This window comes from Myodes glareolus, chromosome 9 (assembly GCF_982192425.1).
Source record: "Myodes glareolus chromosome 9, mMyoGla1.1, whole genome shotgun sequence".
NCBI classification, from domain to species: domain Eukaryota; kingdom Metazoa; phylum Chordata; class Mammalia; order Rodentia; family Cricetidae; genus Myodes; species Myodes glareolus.
In genome coordinates, this window is record NC_142034.1 from 1,484,422 (window position 1) to 1,502,582 (window position 18,161).

The window sequence follows — 18,161 nt, forward strand, 5'->3', positions numbered from 1 at the left end:
TTTTGACTCCTAGGATCAAGGAAACTTCCCGTTCTGCCAAGTGACTTCAAGGCTCCTCACATACTGCCTACAGATGGCCACCTGGTTTCCAAGATCCAGAACCGAAAGTCTCAGAAGTTCACAATGTCAAGCAGAAGGGTTTCCCATTCTTGAAAAGGCTGGGGTTGACCCTGCTCCCTTCCACAAACTGGAGTTCAGTCTAAGATAACCATCTGACTCTCAGCCGGCCACCCTACTGCTGCTGGTGAGTTGCTTTCCTCAGGCCAAGGAGGAATAAGCTAAAGAATAGAATAGGAGTATAGAGAGGAAGACTTTGGGGAAACTAAAAAGAGGTTTCGTTTCAGGGTCCTTCTGGCTTTGGGCCCTAGCCCAGATTGAGAGCTGGAGATGGGATTTTAGCTAATCCCAATCCATCAGAGCTTCCCCTCGGTGCAGGCTACAGGAAAGGGGGCTAGCCTGCCCGGTTTTCTTGTTCACTTGGGCCTCAGAGGACAGCAGCTGGAGTGCAGAGCCACCCAGATGGCCATGTGAGGCCTGCCTGCTGAGGCCAGCATATAACAGCTGGGCCCCAGACAGCAGGAGGTAGCAGCTGGGCTGTGGAGCTGGGGAAGAGTGCAAGCTGGGGGCTGGGGATAGATACAGTGGGAGGGCAGTCCCACATCCGGCCAGGGAATTGGGTCCAGAGTTGCTGGACATGCTAAGCCGGCTGGCCCAGCCCTTAACCAGGTCATTCATCTGTTGAAAGTCACAGAGGGTCTCAGATGGGACCCATGTGCCTCTGTCTGCCCTCTGCCGCACCCTCCTCCTTCCCAGCACGGGAGACCAGTTCACCCTACACTCTAGCTCTTCTTTTCTGACATGTTCTATCTTAACTCCTTCTTCCCAGACACTGGGATCCTGCCTGCCTAGGTAAGGCCTGCAACTCCCAATAGTTAACTTTATGTTCATCTACGTATCCTCCCCCACTCTATCCTTCTCTCCAGAACCTCAGAACCAAACCCTGAACCCCAATCCTGTGTTTTGTTTTGTTTTGTTTTGCTTTTCGAGACAAGGTTTCTTTGTAACTTTGGAGCCTGTTCTGGAACTAGCTCTTGTAGCTCAGGGTGGCCTGGAACTCACAGAGATCTGCCTGCCTCTGCCTCCCCAAGTGCTGGGATTAAAGGCATGCACCACCACTGCCAAGCTCCCAATCCTGTTCTTTAGATATTACTCTGAAAATGCACAGGCCTCTGCTCCAGGGACTGATTTTTTTCCAGGCCCCCTTGCTACTGGTCACACTCACGATCTGAGCTAGGCAGACATACCCACTAAGAGCTTTAATGGGAGCCAGGTAAGAACAACAGGAGGAGCCATGCAGTACCCATCCCAATAAAGCAGTGGAGTAGTTAAGGCTGGGGAAGGGCACAACCCTTGCCTAGTGTCTGGTGTGTTGACTGTCCACAGAGGTAAGTCTGAGGGGCCAAAGCTGCAAGGTGACTTGCAACATTGTTCCAAGTCTGACTACTCAACTAGGTGACTTGTAACATTGTTCCAAGTCTGACTACCCAGAAAGGTGACTTGTAACATTGTTCCCAAGTCTGACTCACTAGTCTAGTCCACAAGCCTCCTATACCTAGGATCTCAGACCACCCTAGTCAGTGAGATACTACCAACACTTGCCATGATAGCTGTTTGTCATCACATGTTCACTAAGACTGACAGTCAGAGTCCCCAGCATCTTGCCTCGCTTGGTGCTCACAGTGAACCAGGTACTTTAGAGGTAAGGACTGGGGCTCAGAGACCCACAGGCCAGAAATGGTAGAGCCAGGCTCCAGATACAGAAGGAAGCTACCATTCCCATCACCCCATTCCATTCCCAGCTGTGAAGGGAATTGTGGAGAAAACCAGCCTGTGTTATCCCAGCCAACCTGCCTTCCTGGCTTCAGGTTTGGTCCAGCTTGTCCTGTGCCTACCTGCTGTCATCAAAAGTGGTAGATTGTGTTTGTTTTGAGATAGGTTCTCCTATAGCTTAGGCTGATATCAAACACTCTATGTAACTGGGGCTGGCCTTGAACCCCTGATCCTCTCTCATCTACCTCCCAAGTAATGATCTATACCACCATTCCAAACTATGGTTTTTTTTTTAAGGCAAAAGTCAAGCAACATGGATCTAGTCTTTTGAAGTGTCCCAATGCCACATCATTCAGTAGACCTACAATGGATGCAGCCATCACCACAGTTTCAGAACGTTTTTTATCACTCCCCCAAAGATAACTCACATGCCTGTTAACAGTCACTCTATAATTCCGTATTCTCCCAGTCTCCTGGTGGCCTCCAGTGAGGCTTTTGTCCCTGTGGAGTCTCCCATCCGAGGTATTTCATGTCAATGAAACCATACAGTATATGCCCTTTGTGTCTGAGTTATTTCACCCACAATAGTGTTTTTAAAGACCATAGCGTAGGTCAGAATTTTCTTTTTATAGCTGAAATGCATCCCATTGTAGAGATAAACCACACTGGTGGGCTTTTGAGCGGCTTCCACCTTTTAGTCATTGAGAACTGTGCCGCTCTGAACACTTGTGTACCAGCTTTTGTCTGAGCACCTGTTTCTAATTCTTTGGAGACTGTACCTAGGAGCGGAACTGCTGGGTCATATGGTGAATTTGTGTTTGACTTATGGAGGAGTCACTCAATTGTCTTTTGTAGCAGCTGGACCAGTCTGCACCACCCTCAGCAGTCCACAGAGCTCTAGCTTCCTGTCCTCACCAACTCTTGATATTTTGCGTGCTATTGCTCAGATCCACGTTGCCATGGAACAGCATCCAGTCCAACACTGAAGAGTCTTCCATACAATCGCAAGGATTACCGTGGCCTCTAGTTCTGGTAGAGGTAAACTGAAAGGACCTGAGTCTGGAGTGACTTCCCCATAGTTATGGTACGAGAAATTCTGGTGCAGAAGACACACGCAGCAGGCCATAGGGGAATATAAAAGCTTATTTAAGCTAAGAGAAGGGCCGTCGTGGACACTTTAGATGAAAGAGGGAAGACTGACAGTGAGGGCAGAGTTGTTACGGGGAGTTTTGGTTGGAACCCCCTTTTTGTTTCTGCTAATAGTGTTAAATAAGCCAAACACAAACTCATTATTGTTCGATGTGCAGGCTAAATCACGCTACAGCAAAGGCCAGAGAACAGAATATGCAGGTCCTTGGCTTGTTCTGGAATTTCTTTGGCAATCATAACCACCACCCCGCTGAGCACTTTCATGCATGGGCTCCTGTAATCCCACAACAACCCTCCAACGGAGGTACGGTCACTGCTTCGCTTTAAAGAATAGGAAACAGAGGCACAGAGAGAGGTCACAGGCATTGCCCAAAATCTTCCCATCAGGAAATGACTTGGAGCCAGGACAGTGTGCAATCTAGTCCTGTGCACGCACTGTCAGCTATGCCTGGTGCAGCCGTGCTTGGTGCAGCCTACCCTTGTGCAGTCATGCCCCATGCTGCTCAGCCCTGTGTAGCTTAGCCCTCTGCAGCCATGTCCTGTATAGCCATGCACTGTGCAGCTTAGCCCTGTATAGCTATGCCCAGTGCAGCCTATTCCTGGGCAACCATGCCCCGTACAGTCTAGCCCTGGTGCAGCCTAGCCCTGTGCAGCTTAGGCCTGTGTGCAGCCATGCCTTGCATGCAGCCATGCTCAATGCAGCCATGCCTCCCAGATGGAAGTTAGCATTTCTCTGCTGAGACTTGGACTAATGGGCTCCTTGACTGGAAGTCTTCTGCTCAATGCTTATTTCTACCCTGAGTCAGCCTTGGCTACTGAGGATAAGAGCTTAAAAGAACATCTCAGAACAATGTGCTGCCCAGGGCCAGTCTCAAGCACAGACTAAGCTGATCCAACAATAGAGAGATAGAAAATGTGGATTTCTTTTCCCTTCCTTCCTTCCTTCCTTTTTCTTTTTATTTATTTATTATTATTAAAAAATTTCCGCCTCCTCCCTACCTCCCATTTCCCCCCTCCTCCCACCTTCCTTCCTTTCTCAAGGCAGTTTCTTTGTGTAGCCTTGACTGTCCAGCTCTGAGAACAGGCTGGCCTTGAACTCACAGAGATCTGCTCCCAAGTGTTGAGATTAAAGGTATGCACTACCGCCACCTGGCCCTCTTTTTTTTTTTTAATTTTTTAGTATCATTTGTATGTGTATGAGTGCTTTGCCTGCATGTATGTCTGTGCACCATGTGTGTGCCTGGTGCCCAAGGAGACCAGAGGAGGGCTTTGTATTCTCTGGAACTAGAATTACAGACAGTTGTGAGCCACCATGTGGGTTCTGGAAATGGAACTTGGGTTCTTTGCAAGAGCAGCAAGTGCTCTTACCCACTGGGCCATCTCTCCACCCCAAATGTGAATTTCTGAATGAGCAGAGCTTGGTGCGGTCTCTCAGCTTCTCTGAATTCAGTTTTCCATCTGGAAGCAGAACGCACATTTGCACCAGGTGCCTGTGAATAAACCCATCGTCTATGACTTCCAGGCAACCTCATTTTGGGTTCTGCAGTTTACCCTTCCCTTGGCTTCTCACCGTATCCTGGGATAGCTGGCCTACTGTATACCAAGGTATATTGGGAACTTGCTTTCTGCAGCTATCAAACAGGAGAACAATTGCAGGCTGGCCCTGCAGCCCTGATGGTGTCTTCCCGGCTCCTCCCTAGATTTCTGCCTAGGACGTGCAGCAGGTACCCACTAGATGAAGCAGGCTTCTCCTGCCATAAATTAAAATGTGGGCAGCTGAAGCCCTGCCCAAGGTTTGGACCCGTGTCCTATAAGGCAGGTGTGTTTCCTGTTTCTAGAAAAAGCTGCCAGACTGCAGGCAGAAGGCAAAGGAAACCAAGTGGCTGACTTGTGGCGCCCCTAGGGCGGGTGTGTTTGGTTTTGTGCATCTAGTTTGACCGCTGCTGTCATCATCAACAGTCCGACTCCCCCAACTTTGATTATTTATCCATTAATTTAACATTAGAGGTTCACTGTGTCGCCATGACTGGCTTAAAACCTGCAGCAGTCTCCTTGCCTTCTGTGCACGCCACAATTGGCTCCTGGTTTTGATTTCTGACGGGAATTTCATTACCGCTGGTCACCTGAGCCTTGGGATGTGTAGAGGAGGTGGGCGCATTAGGGGAAATGACTTGGTAGAGGCAGAGAGGTCTCCAAGCTGGCGACTTCTCCGATCCTCAGCCCTCATATCCTCGGCGTCAGGGAGAGGTTCTTAAGGGTCTTCTTCATGGGGTGCAGCAGCAAGGGACTTTACCAAGGCCTACCAACCTCGTTAAGTCACAGCACTGCCTCTGACCTACATCTCCTAACATCTGCGGGCTCAGGCAACGGTACCGGATAGGGAGATCTTCCGCGGGCTGAATTCACACGCCCGATCTTTCCTGCAGGTCGACCCCGAAAAACCGGGCCTTGGGCCCCACCTGTCCGCTGCTTGCAGAGGCCCCCCCTGCGCCGCTACTACCGGCCCCTCGGCGCGGAGCCCTGTGTCCGCCGCCGCTTTGATCCCGGGGGCCCCGCTGGATAAAAGTCTCGGGCGGCTCTGCGCCAGCGCCAGAGAGGGAGCGCAGCGCTGTCGGACGCACCAGCAGGATAGCGCAGCTCGAGTAACTGCGAGGATCTACGGTGAGCGCAGGACTCCAGGCGGTGCGAAGCGTGCGGAGGGGACCCGAGTGCTAGTCTCCTAAGAATGCACTGGGCTTGGGCGCGGGAGGGAAAGCCCCGGCGGCTCCAGGTGAACGCTCGCACCCTGCGCCTTGGCCCGTCGGGCTCAGCAGCTGCGCAGCGGGCAGAGCGCCCCCGATGCGGAAAGGCCTCTTCCTCCGGGCCGCCGGGCCACTCCAAGGGCGGGGGTAGCGGCGCCGGGCTGGCCGCGGAGAATGGAGCTGCCCCGGGCCAGCCCGGCCGCGCTGCCCCCCACGGAGCCGGGCCGGGAGCGCCTCCGGCGGCCGCAACGGGTTAGTCCAGGCCCCTCCGTCAGGCTTGTGGTTTGGGAAGAAAAGGCTAAACCTCCGCCAAGAAAAGAGTGAGCGCAGCCCCCTCCCCCCTGCCGCGCCCGGGCGGCGGCGGCACTTCTAACGCGCGGGCACCCGGGCAGTCGCGGCCCCCGCAAACTACGCCCAGCTCGTCCCCCGTCGCTCATTGGCGCGGGCCCCAGCCAGCGCACCCAGACTCTGCGTTGCCCTCGGCCGGCTACGCGCGTACCCCGAGCTGCGGAGACCGGTGGCGCCTGACTCCAGAGCCTCGACGCCGAGAGCCAGCCCCGCCGCCCAGGGCAGGAGCAACGCGCGGCAGCCGGGGCCGAGGAGCAGCAGTGGTCCGCGCACCCCCTGGCCTGGAGCCCCAAGCCGCCGACTCCTCACAGCCGCCCGCTCTCCGCAGGTGGCCACAGGCAGGAGTGACATTGCCATGGGCGGAGAGGTGCGCGTGCTGCTACTGCTGGGCCTGCTGCACTGGGTTGGGGGCAGCGAGGGCAGGAAGACCTGGAGGCGCCGTGGCCAGCAGCCTCCCCAGCCGCCGCCCCCGCCGCCGCCCCCGCAGCGGGCTGAGGTGGCGCCGGGCGCCGGGCAGCCGGTGGAGAGCTTCCCGCTGGACTTCACGGCCGTGGAGGGCAACATGGACAGCTTTATGGCGCAAGTCAAGAGCCTAGCACAATCCCTGTACCCCTGCTCTGCGCAGCAGCTCAACGAGGACCTGCGTCTTCACCTCCTACTGAACACGTCCGTGACCTGCAATGACGGCAGCCCCGCTGGGTAAGGCCGGCGCTGGGCATGACCCCGGGAGGCCGTCGGCCCTGCTTGGCAGGCCCCGCTGGTGCCCCGCGCCTAGCTTGCCGCCTGTCCCATCGTTCGTGGCGCCCGCATCCTCTGCCTCCCTGCGCACGCACTAACGCGGAGACTGCGCTGGACCCTTCCTATTTTCAATGGCAGATCTGGTCCCCAGAGGAAAGGGAGTCCCACGCTGTTGGCCCTGAGGAGGGCCTGGCTCAGTGCCTCCCAAAGTGGGGGAGGGGGCACTAACCTGAGACCAGCGCCGGTGCTGACCCCTTGGCCACCGTGCACACCCGCCTTTATGCTCAGGTCCTCGGACAGAAAGAGACCGCAGTCCTAGAGTGACCCCGACTCCAGTAAAAAAGAGACAACACTGAGGGACAGGAGGTTCCTGTCTCAGGGTTTCCCCTGTGCGTACCAGATTGGTTCGCGACAGTCAGGAATCTGAGCACGGGAGCAAGGAGGGGGGCCCAGGAAGGACCACAGGCCCAGGTGTAGCATTCACACTCGCACTCAGCTTTGAAGTAGATTCACACAGGTGAAGCTGGGAGGTAGGAAGGGACTGTGGGTGCCCACGCGCTCAGTTGATCGATGCCAGTCTGGGCCTTGATAGGAAGGCTGTGACATCGCCTCAGAGGCTCCCCGCATCTCGCCGCACTCCCCTACCCCTACCGGTTTACAGGCCTCTAGCCCTTGCATCTCTCACTATGCAAACTACACACGTTCCCGGGAGCGCCTCTCCTCGACTGTCATCCGCGCCAGGGTTAACACAGGTCCCTTGCGGGGCGGGCTGTGGGAATTTTCCACGGACCAGACGGCCCTCCTTTCCCCCCTCCTCACGATCGCCACCTCCGGGGAATGAGCCGGGTTCCACTAGTCTTTGCGTTCAGTTTGCGATTGGCCGCGGGCGCCCCCGTGCGGCTGCGGTGAGCTCCAGGCAACAGGTGGAATGACCCTTTCGGTACCGGACTTGGAAAGGGCTGAGGATTAGGGGCTTGGGGTGGAGGGTAGCGAACGGCCGGTGGCTCAGGTATCCCCAACTGACTGCCTGCTCTGTGCGTCTTCCCTGCAGCTACTACTTGAAGGAGTCCAAGGGTAGTCGGCGGTGGTTACTCTTTCTGGAAGGTAGGTTCTAGGGGCTGAGGTGTGTGGTGCAGGAGGGGCTCCCTCTCCACGCAGAACCGAGCCTAGTGCCTGTGCCTGCAGGCGGCTGGTATTGCTTCAACCGTGAGAACTGCGACTCCAGATACAGCACTATGCGGCGTCTCATGAGCTCCAAAGACTGGCCGCACACACGCACAGGTCAGCAACACAAGACAGATTGGCCGGTCTGGAGGAAGTGGCGGAATAGTCAGATTCAGCCTCTAGGAAGGACCCGTTCGCCCTTGGAACCCGATCCCCGGCCCCAGTTTCTGAAATTATAGTGAGCTCATCCTTGATTTTTGGTATGGTGACTCCTTGGGTAACTAAGTCCAGCCATCTCCTCGCCATTCCCTATCCATCCTAGCACCTCAGTTCAGACCAAGGCCCACCCTTCTCCCTGGTTGAGGCCATCAGGAAGGAAGTACCCATTCCCTGCCTTTCCCCTACCTCTATTTTCCCAGGTACTGGGATTCTATCCTCCCAGCCAGAGGAGAACCCTCACTGGTGGAATGCCAATATGGTGTAAGAGAGTCTGGATATCCCTTGGTGGGGGTTCCTTCCTGGGAATCTTTGCTGGAGTGGTCCTTCCTATAGAGTCCTGTCCTGTAGGGTCCTTCTTAGAGCATGGGGGTTCATTCCTGGGGTACTGGCCTTTGCAGGGGGGTCACATTTGGGGTAGTCTTTAGTGGAGGTCTTGGTTCTTCTTGGGGGCGATGGTCCTTTTTGGAGGGTCCTCTTGGGGAGGTCTTTCCTAAGGGTCCTTGCTGTTTTAGGAGGCATCCTTTCTACTCTTCCTTCCTGGGACAATGATTTCTCTAGGGAGTTCCTTTTCTAGGGGGGAACCTTCCTGGGGAGGGGATCCTTCCTGAGGGTCTTGTCCCGGGCAGCATTTTTCTTGGGGCCTTTCACGGTAGCTTTGGGCAGCCGAGGGCCATGGCGGGCTTACCTGATCCCTGTTACAGCTTCATCCCCTACTGCTCCAGTGACGTTTGGAGTGGGGCTTCACCCAAGCCTGAGAAGAGTGAGTCCCTGGCTTCCCAGCCCCTTGAGACAGGGCAGGGTGGTGAAACTTCTGGGGAAACACAGACTTTCTCAAGCTTTTTGTAGCATGCCTTAGGGTTCCTGCTTGTCTGTGACTCACCTGGCCCCCGAGGGACCCCCAAGCAGGGCCTCGAGCCCTTGATCCTCCCTCCTCAGTCTGCCCCATCCCTGGAGAGAGCCCAGACCCCTCTTCTTGCCTCCTGGAGTAGGAGACCTTGTCCTGTGTCCAGCTTCACCTAAAGCTACCCCTTTGCCTTACAGATGAGTACGCCTTCATGGGCTCTCTCATCATCCAGGAGGTGGTGCGGGAGCTGCTGGGCAAGGGTCTGAGTGGGGCAAAGGTGCTGCTGCTGGCTGGGAGCAGGTAAGCAGAATGCACCAAGGGCCGAGGACTTTGTCTGGAGGGAGCAAGGGGCTGTTGCAGCAGCTATGGGACATGGGTAGGGTGGTGTATGGGTGGAGGAATCTGAAAGGGAACTGTTCGCAGTCCTGGAATCTATCCTCAGAGCCTTGCTGACTCTGGCCTTGGCAGGCAGGAGCAGGGAGGTCAGCCTCATTCGGAGCACCTTAGAGGTCTGAGTTCAGAGTGTTTGCTCTGGAAACTGTTTAGAAAATGCTTCTGGACCCCCAGGGGTGTTGGGCTGCAGCCACCTAGATAGGTTAGTGGTCAGTTGTGTTCTGATGTCTCTTCTTGAGGACACGGTGTCAGGGTAGGCTGGGATGATGTGTGCTGGCCAGTGACTGTATTCCATCAGGAACACAGAACGCATGCCTGAACGGGATGATGGGACCTGGTACATGGGCCTTTACCTTTTTCTTCGGATAGGGAAACTGATACAGGAAAAAAAGAGGGAAAGGAGAGGCAGTTCTGTGTCCTGCCGACCTCAGTTGTGGGTCAGTGCTTAGAATTTAGTGGTCCTCTGTCTGCAGACCTTGAGGGACAGAGGCCCCCATATCTTGCCCTTGGACAAGTAGCTTGCCTGCGGTCAGGTTGCTTTGTTCAGAGGCAGACCTTTCTCAGGACTAGAGCTGGGGCTGAGCCAGCTCTGGGTGGACAGCAAGCACCTCTCTCCAGCCACTTGGCCTCATATCTGGCCTTCCCTCAGCGCTGGGGGCACCGGGGTGCTGTTGAATGTAGACCGCGTGGCCGAGCTGCTGGAGGAGTTGGGCTACCCATCCATCCAGGTGCGGGGCCTGGCTGACTCAGGCTGGTTCCTGGACAACAAACAGTATCGCCGATCGGACTGCATCGATACTATCAACTGTGCACCCACAGAGGCCATCCGCCGTGGCATCAGGTGCCAGGGGTGTGGGTGGAGGGCAGCCCCCATGCCCAAACCCTCTCTAGTGCCTGGGGTGAGGTGGCATCTTAAGGGGAGGAGTACCCTAGCATCACAGCCTACCCTATGATGGTGGTTGCAGGTACTGGAACGGGATAGTCCCAGAGCGCTGTCAGCGCCAGTTCAAGGAAGGCGAGGAATGGAATTGCTTCTTCGGCTACAAAGTATACCCGACTCTGCGCTGTGAGTAGCCAGTTTAGTGAGGCCTTTGGGATGGGGAGGGATATTCTGAATTATTCACCAGTTCTGAAACTAAAGAGGTTGGACCACAGACCTTATGCTGTTCCACAAAGGTAGGCATGCCTCCACTGGGATGAACAGTTGTTCCTACTTAGCTGGGACTGTCATGGTTTTATCACCCAAGCCAACTAGCACCGTATGCAATAGCAACAGAGCCAAATTCAAATACTTCCTTTCTGTGTTTTGAAAGGCCACCAAACAGTTCCCTCAACCCCACTTTCCAAAGAATAGTGAGGTCCCATGCCAGGGAACAGCATCGCTAAATCTAAGTGAGAGAGACCCCGAGAGCCAGGCCACAGTAAAAGCGGGTTTTCAAGAGTCCTTTGAAGGAGAGTGGGCTTTAAAGAAGAAACGGAACTGAAGCGTAGCGTGCTTACCCTGCATGCTCAGGACTTGGAGTTCTCCTCCATATCAAACAACAAAAGACCAGGAACTTGCATTGTGTGGAACTTGCATTGCTGGTCTGTGAGCTTGCTAGGAGCAGGGTCATAGCAGGGCCACAGCAGAGGCAGGCAGGCCAAACTGAGCCACATCCTCCCGCCAGGTCCAGTGTTCGTGGTACAGTGGCTTTTCGACGAGGCCCAGCTGACCGTGGATAATGTACATCTCACTGGGCAACCGGTTCAGGAGGGTCAGTGGTTATACATCCAGAATCTGGGCCGAGAACTGCGTGGCACACTCAAGGATGTGCAGTGAGTGTGTGCAAGGGATTTGGGCTGGGTGGTTTATGCAGTCCCTCCAAGCCATTTGACTTAAAAAAAAAATAGGTCTTGAGGATGGGCGTGGTGGCACTTAGGAGACAGAGGCAGGTGAATTTCTGTGAGTTCAAGGCCAGTCTAGTCACATAGTGAGACCCTAGATAGATATAGATAGATAGATGGATAGGTAGATAGATGATAGATAAATTATTGAGAGATGGATGGATGGATGGATGGATGGATAGATAGATAGATGATAGATAAATGATTGATAAGTAGATAGATAGATAGATAGATAGATAGATAGATAGATAGGCAGACAGACAGACAGATAGATAAAATAGAAGGCTCCCACTGAGGTCATCAGGCATAGTGCTTGCCCAGCATGTACAAAGCCCTGGAATTAAACCCACCACATACGTCACACATGCACCACATATGTCACACATGGCATAACCCCAGCATCTGAGAAATAGAAGGAAGAAGATAAGAAATCAAGGTCATTCTTTGACTACGCGGCCAGTTTGAGGCTAGCCTGGACTACGTGAGACCCGGCCTCAAGGGGAAAACAAAAGATAGCCTCCTGGTACTGCCTAGCAGATTCTGGCTGGATGAGGTGTACCTGCATCAGATTTTGGAGGCTCGAAAGGGGAAGGGTCAGTGTGAATCATGTGGTCATCTGGCAAAGGACAGGCTGTGGGACTCAAGCCGATTGTCTCCCTACCAGGGCCAGCTTTGCCCCCGCCTGCCTCTCACACGAGATCATCATCCGGAGGTCAGTGCTCCCCCTGGGTTTTAGGTAGCTTGCATGTGTAGCACTAACTCCATAGGCCTTTAGGCTCCTCCCAAACCAGTAGGTGTCTTCCACAAGCCCCTCGGAGCCCTCCAATGACAGTGATGGTCTCAATGACCCCACCTGGGTTCTTTCCACAGCTACTGGACGGATGTCCAGGTGAAGGGGACCTCACTGCCCCGGGCACTGCACTGCTGGGATCGAAGCTTCCATGACAGCCATAAGGCCAGCAAAACCCCCATGAAGGGCTGCCCCTTCCACCTGGTAGACAGTTGCCCCTGGCCTCACTGCAATCCCTCATGCCCTACCATCCGGGACCAGTTTACAGGGCAAGAGATGAACGTGGCGCAGTTCCTCATGCACATGGGCTTCGATGTGCAGACGGTGGCCCAGCAGCAGGGCATGGAGCCCAGCAAGCTGTTGGGCATGCTGAGTAGCGGGAACTAGACTGCTTGGAGGAAGAGGCGGTACAGAGGGGCTGGTCCACTTGCTGTCCCAGGGAAGCTCAGCTCTACTCCCAAGCCCTTCCACCACTCCCAGGACCCACCTGGGTGTGGATACCTGCCTGCCTGTATTCTCCCACTGCCTTCAGGAGGCCTGGTCAGAGGAGTGGTGTTCTCTGAGCCCTGCCACAACTTGGGGGAACCCTTCCCACCCCACGTCTGTTTCCCTAGCCCCCAGCCCAGTTTGGGGAGGGAGCCAGGGCAAAGCAAGCACTGGATTCCTGAGCCCATCAGCTCAGACGGTCCCTCCCAGCCCCCAACTGATCATGCTCTTTTTTATTATTTTATAAAGTGACTTTTTTATTACTTTAATTTTTAAAAATGGAAATTAAGAAATATATGATGGATGATATTGTTTTGTAACATATTTTTTCTTAATAATTAAATAAAAAAAAATAACAGAAGTTCATCCCGAGACTTGTTTATTGAAAGAGCCATTCAACTAATTTTGATTGTGTTCCTAGGGCAGCATAGGACTGGAAGAGGGACTGGGGGAGCCCCAATCTCTGATACATTCTTGGATGTTTGGTAGCCCCCACTTCACCTGTTTAATCACCTTCCTAAGGCAGTCTCATTCATTCATTCATTCATTCACTCATTCATTCAGCAGAATGAATTCATTCAGTTCCTATTGTTGGTGATTACAACTCATCTTGAGCTTTTTCTTTTCTTTTTCTTCTTTCTTTTTTTTCTTTTTGAGACAGGGTCTCTACTACCTATGTAGCTCTGGCTGTCCTGGAACTCACAGAAACCATCCTGCCTCTGCCTTCCAAGTGTTGGGATTAAAGGTGTGTGCCACCACACCAAACAAGTTTTTCATGTGTATGAGTGTTTTGCTTGTATGTATGTGTGCCATGTGCATGCCTGGTGCTCACAAAAGTCAGAAGAGAAGGCATCAGGTGCCCTGGCATTGGTGGGTGCTGGAAAGGTGACTCGGTAGAAATGCTGGTCATACAAACATGAGGACCAGTTGGTCATGGTAGTGTATGGTCTTTAATCCCAGCACTGGGGAAGCACAAGGAGGAGCATTTCTGAGTTGCAGGGTAGCCTGGTCTACAGAATGAGTTCTAAGACAGCTAGAACAACACAGAGAAACCTTGTCTCTAAAAAAAAAAAAAAAAAAAAAAAAAAAAAAAAAAAAAAAAACACGAAGACCAGAGTTTGATTCCTAGCACCCGTGTAAGAAGCTGGATGTGGTGATACACGTGTGTAGTCTGATCTTGGGTGGGGGGTGGGGGGTGAAGACTAGTGGATACCCTAGGTTGTTGGCCAGCAGCCAGTTTGACCTAATCATAGACCCAGGTCCCATTGAGAGAGAGAGAGAGAGAGACATTACATTACAAGAGGTGGCACACACCTTTAATCCCAGCACTAAGGAGATAGGCAGGCAGATCTCTAAGTTTATAGCTAGCCTGGTTTACATAGTGAGCTCCATACCAGTCAGGGATTCGTATTGAGACTTTATCTCAAATAAACAAGCAAACAAAACACAAAAAGAACACAGCAAAACCACAGACACCAAGGAGGGCTGGAGAGATGACTCAGTGGTTCAAAGCGTATGCTGCTCTTTCCAAAGACCTGAGTTAGGGTCCTAACACCCAGACTGACAGACTCCTGTAACTTCAGGCTCAGTTAGTCCAGTGATTTCTCCTGGCCTCTACAGGCATGGTTACACACACACACACACACACACACACACACACACACACACACAAAGATACACATTCATAGCCAGGCAGCGGCGGTGCAGGCCTTTAATCCCAGCACTCGGGAGGCAGGAGTAGTCAGATCTCCATGAGTTCGAGGCCAGCCTGGTCTACAGAGCGAGTTCCAGAACAGCCAGGGATACACAGAGAAATCCTGTCACAAAAACAAAGTGAATTGGAAAAATGCCTAGTGAAATCCCACACTAAAGGCTGGAGCGATGACTCAGCAGTTAAGAGCCCTTGCTCCTCCTCTTCCAGAGGACCCTGCACTCACGTGGTTACTCAAAACTGCCAGTTTCAAAATCTGATGCCCTCTTCTCGCTTCCAAAGTGGCTGCATGCACAAGGTACACATGACCTGCGATGTTGTCAACTTGACTACACCTAAAATTAGCTAAAACTCAAGTGGCTGAGTACACCTGGGAAGGAGCTTTTTTTTTCCTTTTCATTATTTCTTTCTTCCTTCCTTCCTTTCTTTCTTTCTTTCTTTCTTTCTTTCTTTCTTTCTTTCTTTCTTTCTTTCTTTTTTTTCTTTTGATTTGGAGCCTGTCCTGGAACTTGCTCTGTAGACCAGTCTGGCCTCAAACTCACAGAGATCCGCTGCCTCTGCCTCCCGAGTTCTGGGATTAAAGTCATGTGCCACCATGGCTGGGAATTTGTTCTTAATGAAATCATTGAAAGTGGGAAGGTCCAATTTTAATCTAGATCCTTTGAGGTGGGAGGAGCCACCTTCCATCTAGGCCACACCTTCTGGTGGCAGCCTATATAACGGATTTGGAGGAAGGAAGCTCACTCTCTCTGCCTGTTCACCCTCACTCTTCACTGGCAAGTAGGCTTGGAGATCAGTCTTCAGGATTCTGGTGTAGCCGGGTACTGGTGGCGCATGCCTCTAATCCTAGCACTCGGGAGAAAGAGGCAGGCTGATCTCTGTGAGTTCAAGGCCAGCCTGGTCTTCAAGAGTTAGTTCCAGGACAGCTAGGACTGTTACACAGAGAAACCCTGTGGATTCTGGTACACACTGAAGACCAGCTGAGACATCCAGCCTGGATTCTTAGACTTTCTGTTGGTAGACAGCCATTGTTGAGCTAGCTGGATCCCAGTCTGTAAGACACTCTAATAAATAAATTCCATGTATATATAAACATACATACATATACATACACACACACACACACATATATATATATATATATATAATTTAAAATTTTTAAAAAGGCCTGAGCTAGGTGGTGTTGGTGCATGCCTTTAATCCCAGCACTCGGGGGGCAGAGGCAGGTGAATCTCTGTTCGAGGCCAGCCTGGTCTACAAGAGCTAGTTCCAGGACAGGCTCCAAAGCTATAGAGAAGCCCTGTCTCAAAATAAAATAAAATAAAATAAAAAAGGCCTGAAGACCTAGGTGAACACTGCATCTCAGTAACACATGGTGTGTTTAGAAATCTCACAAACAAGTATCTTAGATCTGGTGAGCAGTGTGTCTCCATGACGCTAAGAATCCTAGAAAGGCTGTTGGGTAATAGGTGGATGCATAAACAGGATACCCCATCCATCCTTATGACTGACCTCTCTGTGATCCAGATATTCAGTTATATATAGTGTTCCCTCCTTGGTCTTCCTGCTAGAGGCTTTTCGTTTGGAATCGAATCATGGGGAAATAGTCCTAGGCACACACTGAAGGACACTGCACCAAACCCTAACCTTTTCAAGGCTTGGACTCTTGCAAACACGGGTGTCACCATAACAGGCCCCCGATCTTCGCACTCCGCCATGGAGGAGCTATTCATGCTATAAGACTCAGCACATAGACAGCACCACCTGCAAAAATGAAAACCAAGACCTAATCCATCAAAGCCATAGTTTTGGGAAAGTCTCTAAATACACTAACCTTGCTTTTCAGCTTCTATAGCTCTGATTCTGGCTAATTGCTCTTGTTAACTGAAGTATATCCACCCAGGACATGGTTTTTGTGCTTAAGAGCTCACCCTGAGGAGGGTTCAGGGTTACTCTGGAGTCCTGAACACCCAGTGTAGTTGCTGTCTGGCTAATAAAGACTTGCTATTGCCTTAAGCCCATATCTGAGCAGTCTCCTTTGGTAAATACCCCACAACAGTCGCAAAGCACAAAATAAGGGGGCGTCCCACTCCAGATAAAGCACACAATGAGCCCCTGCAGTCATGTGCAATGCCTAATTCCTGATCGGGTCTGGCCAGACGTGGGTAAAAAGCTACACAGTATACCTTGAGAATAGGTGAGGAGCCTGAGCAACAATGTGTTTCAAGTGATTGTCCTGAACCGTATTGTTTGTTTTTTGCTTTTAATAGATTTTTACTTATTTATTTATTTATTGGTTTTTTTGAGATCTGCCTGCTTCTGCCTCCCAAGTGCTGGGATTAAAGGCATGCGCCACCACTGCTTGGCTGATTTATCTCTTTGTGTTTTATAGGTATGAGTGTTTTGCCTACAGTTATCTCTATGCCCCATGTGTGTGCCCGGTGCCAGCAGAGACCAGAAAAGACTGTTGGAATTCCCAGGACTGGAATTACAGAAAGTTGTGGGCAGCCTTGTGGGTGCTGGGAATCAAACCCCTGTCTTCTGCAAGAGCAAGAGGCACTCTGATCTGTTGAGATATCTCTCCAACCCTCTGTCCAGAAATTTTTGAATGACTTCTCTGGGGCATAGCCTGTGGACATATTACAGTATTAATTAATTATGAAAGCAAACCACCAAGTATGAACCGTTCTGCGGACTGTTGAGTTCAGCAGGAAAGCATTTGCCTGGTATCGCTAAGGCCCGATATTCTGCCTACAGCTGCAGAAACAAAGAGACTCAGTCCTGACTCTAGGTAAAAGGTACAGAGGTACTGGTTTGCTCTGTTTCAAATCTTCTGTAGATCTGATGCTTTCCACTTATAGGCTGAAGAGAGGTCTGTGAAGATCTCAGTAGATATTAACGAGATCGACTCTGGGTACAAAGGTTGGATTTTTCCCTTCTCGTTTACTCTGTTGACTGAACTTGAGCAGGAGCCATTCTGTTGTCATAATTATTTTTCCACAAAGAAAAAACTTAAAAAGAGGAGTGGTCAAGAGCCCTGACTGCTCTTTCAGAGGACCTGGGTCTGGGTCCTAGCACCCACATGTCAGCTTACAATCCTGGTACAAATATATACAGGCAGGCAAAACACTCACAGACATAAAATAAAAATAAAGAAATCTTAGCCAGATGTGTGTGGTCCATCCCTTGATTTCCAGTACCGCAGAGGTACACCAGATCTCTGTAGGTTCAAGGCCAGCCTGGTCTACACACGTGAGTTACAGGACAGCCAGAGCTACACAGAGAGAAAGAAAACAATAAGAAGGAGAAGAGAAGGAGGAGGAGGAGAGGAGTTGCTGAAGTGGCTCAAGGTCCGGCTTCAGAGATGCCTCAGCGGTTCAGAGCACTTGTTGCTTTTGCAGAGAATCTCTGGGTTCCATTCCCAGCACCCACATGGTACGTAGTTCCCAACAATCCATAGCTGCAGTTCCAGGGGATCCCACGCCTTCTCACCTCACAGACACTATTCGTGTACACGGTGCACATACATACATGTAGGCAAAACACTTATGCATACAAAACAAATAAAAACATTAGAAAGAGAAGTTCAGGTGCTGGAGAGATGGCTCAGTGGTTAAGGACATTTGCTGTTCTTGCAGAGGACTTAAGTTCAGTTCCCAGGACCCACAAGGTGGTTTATAGTCATCCATAGGCTCACAAAAGGCACACACACATACAGGCAAAACACTCATACACATAACATAAAATGAAATGGGGCTGGAGAGGTGGCTCAGTGGTTAAGAGCGCTGGCTGCTCTTCCAGAGGACCTGAGTTCAATTCTCAGCAGCCACATGGCTGCTCACAACTGTCTGTAACTCCAGTTCC

At 51.8% G+C, this 18,161-nt stretch overlaps 1 protein-coding gene across 3 annotated transcripts; it reads left to right on the forward strand.

Annotated features, from left to right (window-relative positions):
• Window positions 1-5,529: 5,529 nt before the first annotated feature.
• Notum (notum, palmitoleoyl-protein carboxylesterase) lies at window positions 5,530-12,952 on the forward strand. Of its 3 annotated transcripts, XM_085694237.2 has the most exons (12): window positions 5,530-5,640; window positions 6,397-6,767; window positions 7,858-7,910; window positions 7,992-8,087; window positions 8,390-8,450; window positions 8,891-8,949; window positions 9,231-9,333; window positions 10,076-10,267; window positions 10,392-10,492; window positions 11,094-11,241; window positions 11,975-12,022; window positions 12,181-12,952. In XM_085694237.2, exons 2-12 carry the CDS (start codon window positions 6,424-6,426, stop codon window positions 12,485-12,487), a joined length of 1,512 nt encoding a protein of 503 aa, XP_085550363.1. In that variant the 5' UTR covers window positions 5,530-5,640; window positions 6,397-6,423; the 3' UTR covers window positions 12,488-12,952. The 3 variants fall into 3 exon arrangements, with proteins under 3 accessions (XP_085550363.1, XP_048285356.2, XP_087765769.1); XM_048429399.3 differs by lacking the exon at window positions 5,530-5,640 and having other exon boundaries at window positions 6,129-6,767; XM_087909643.1 differs by lacking the exons at window positions 5,530-5,640; window positions 8,390-8,450; window positions 8,891-8,949 and having other exon boundaries at window positions 6,295-6,767.
• The last annotated feature ends 5,209 nt before the right edge of the window (window positions 12,953-18,161 follow it).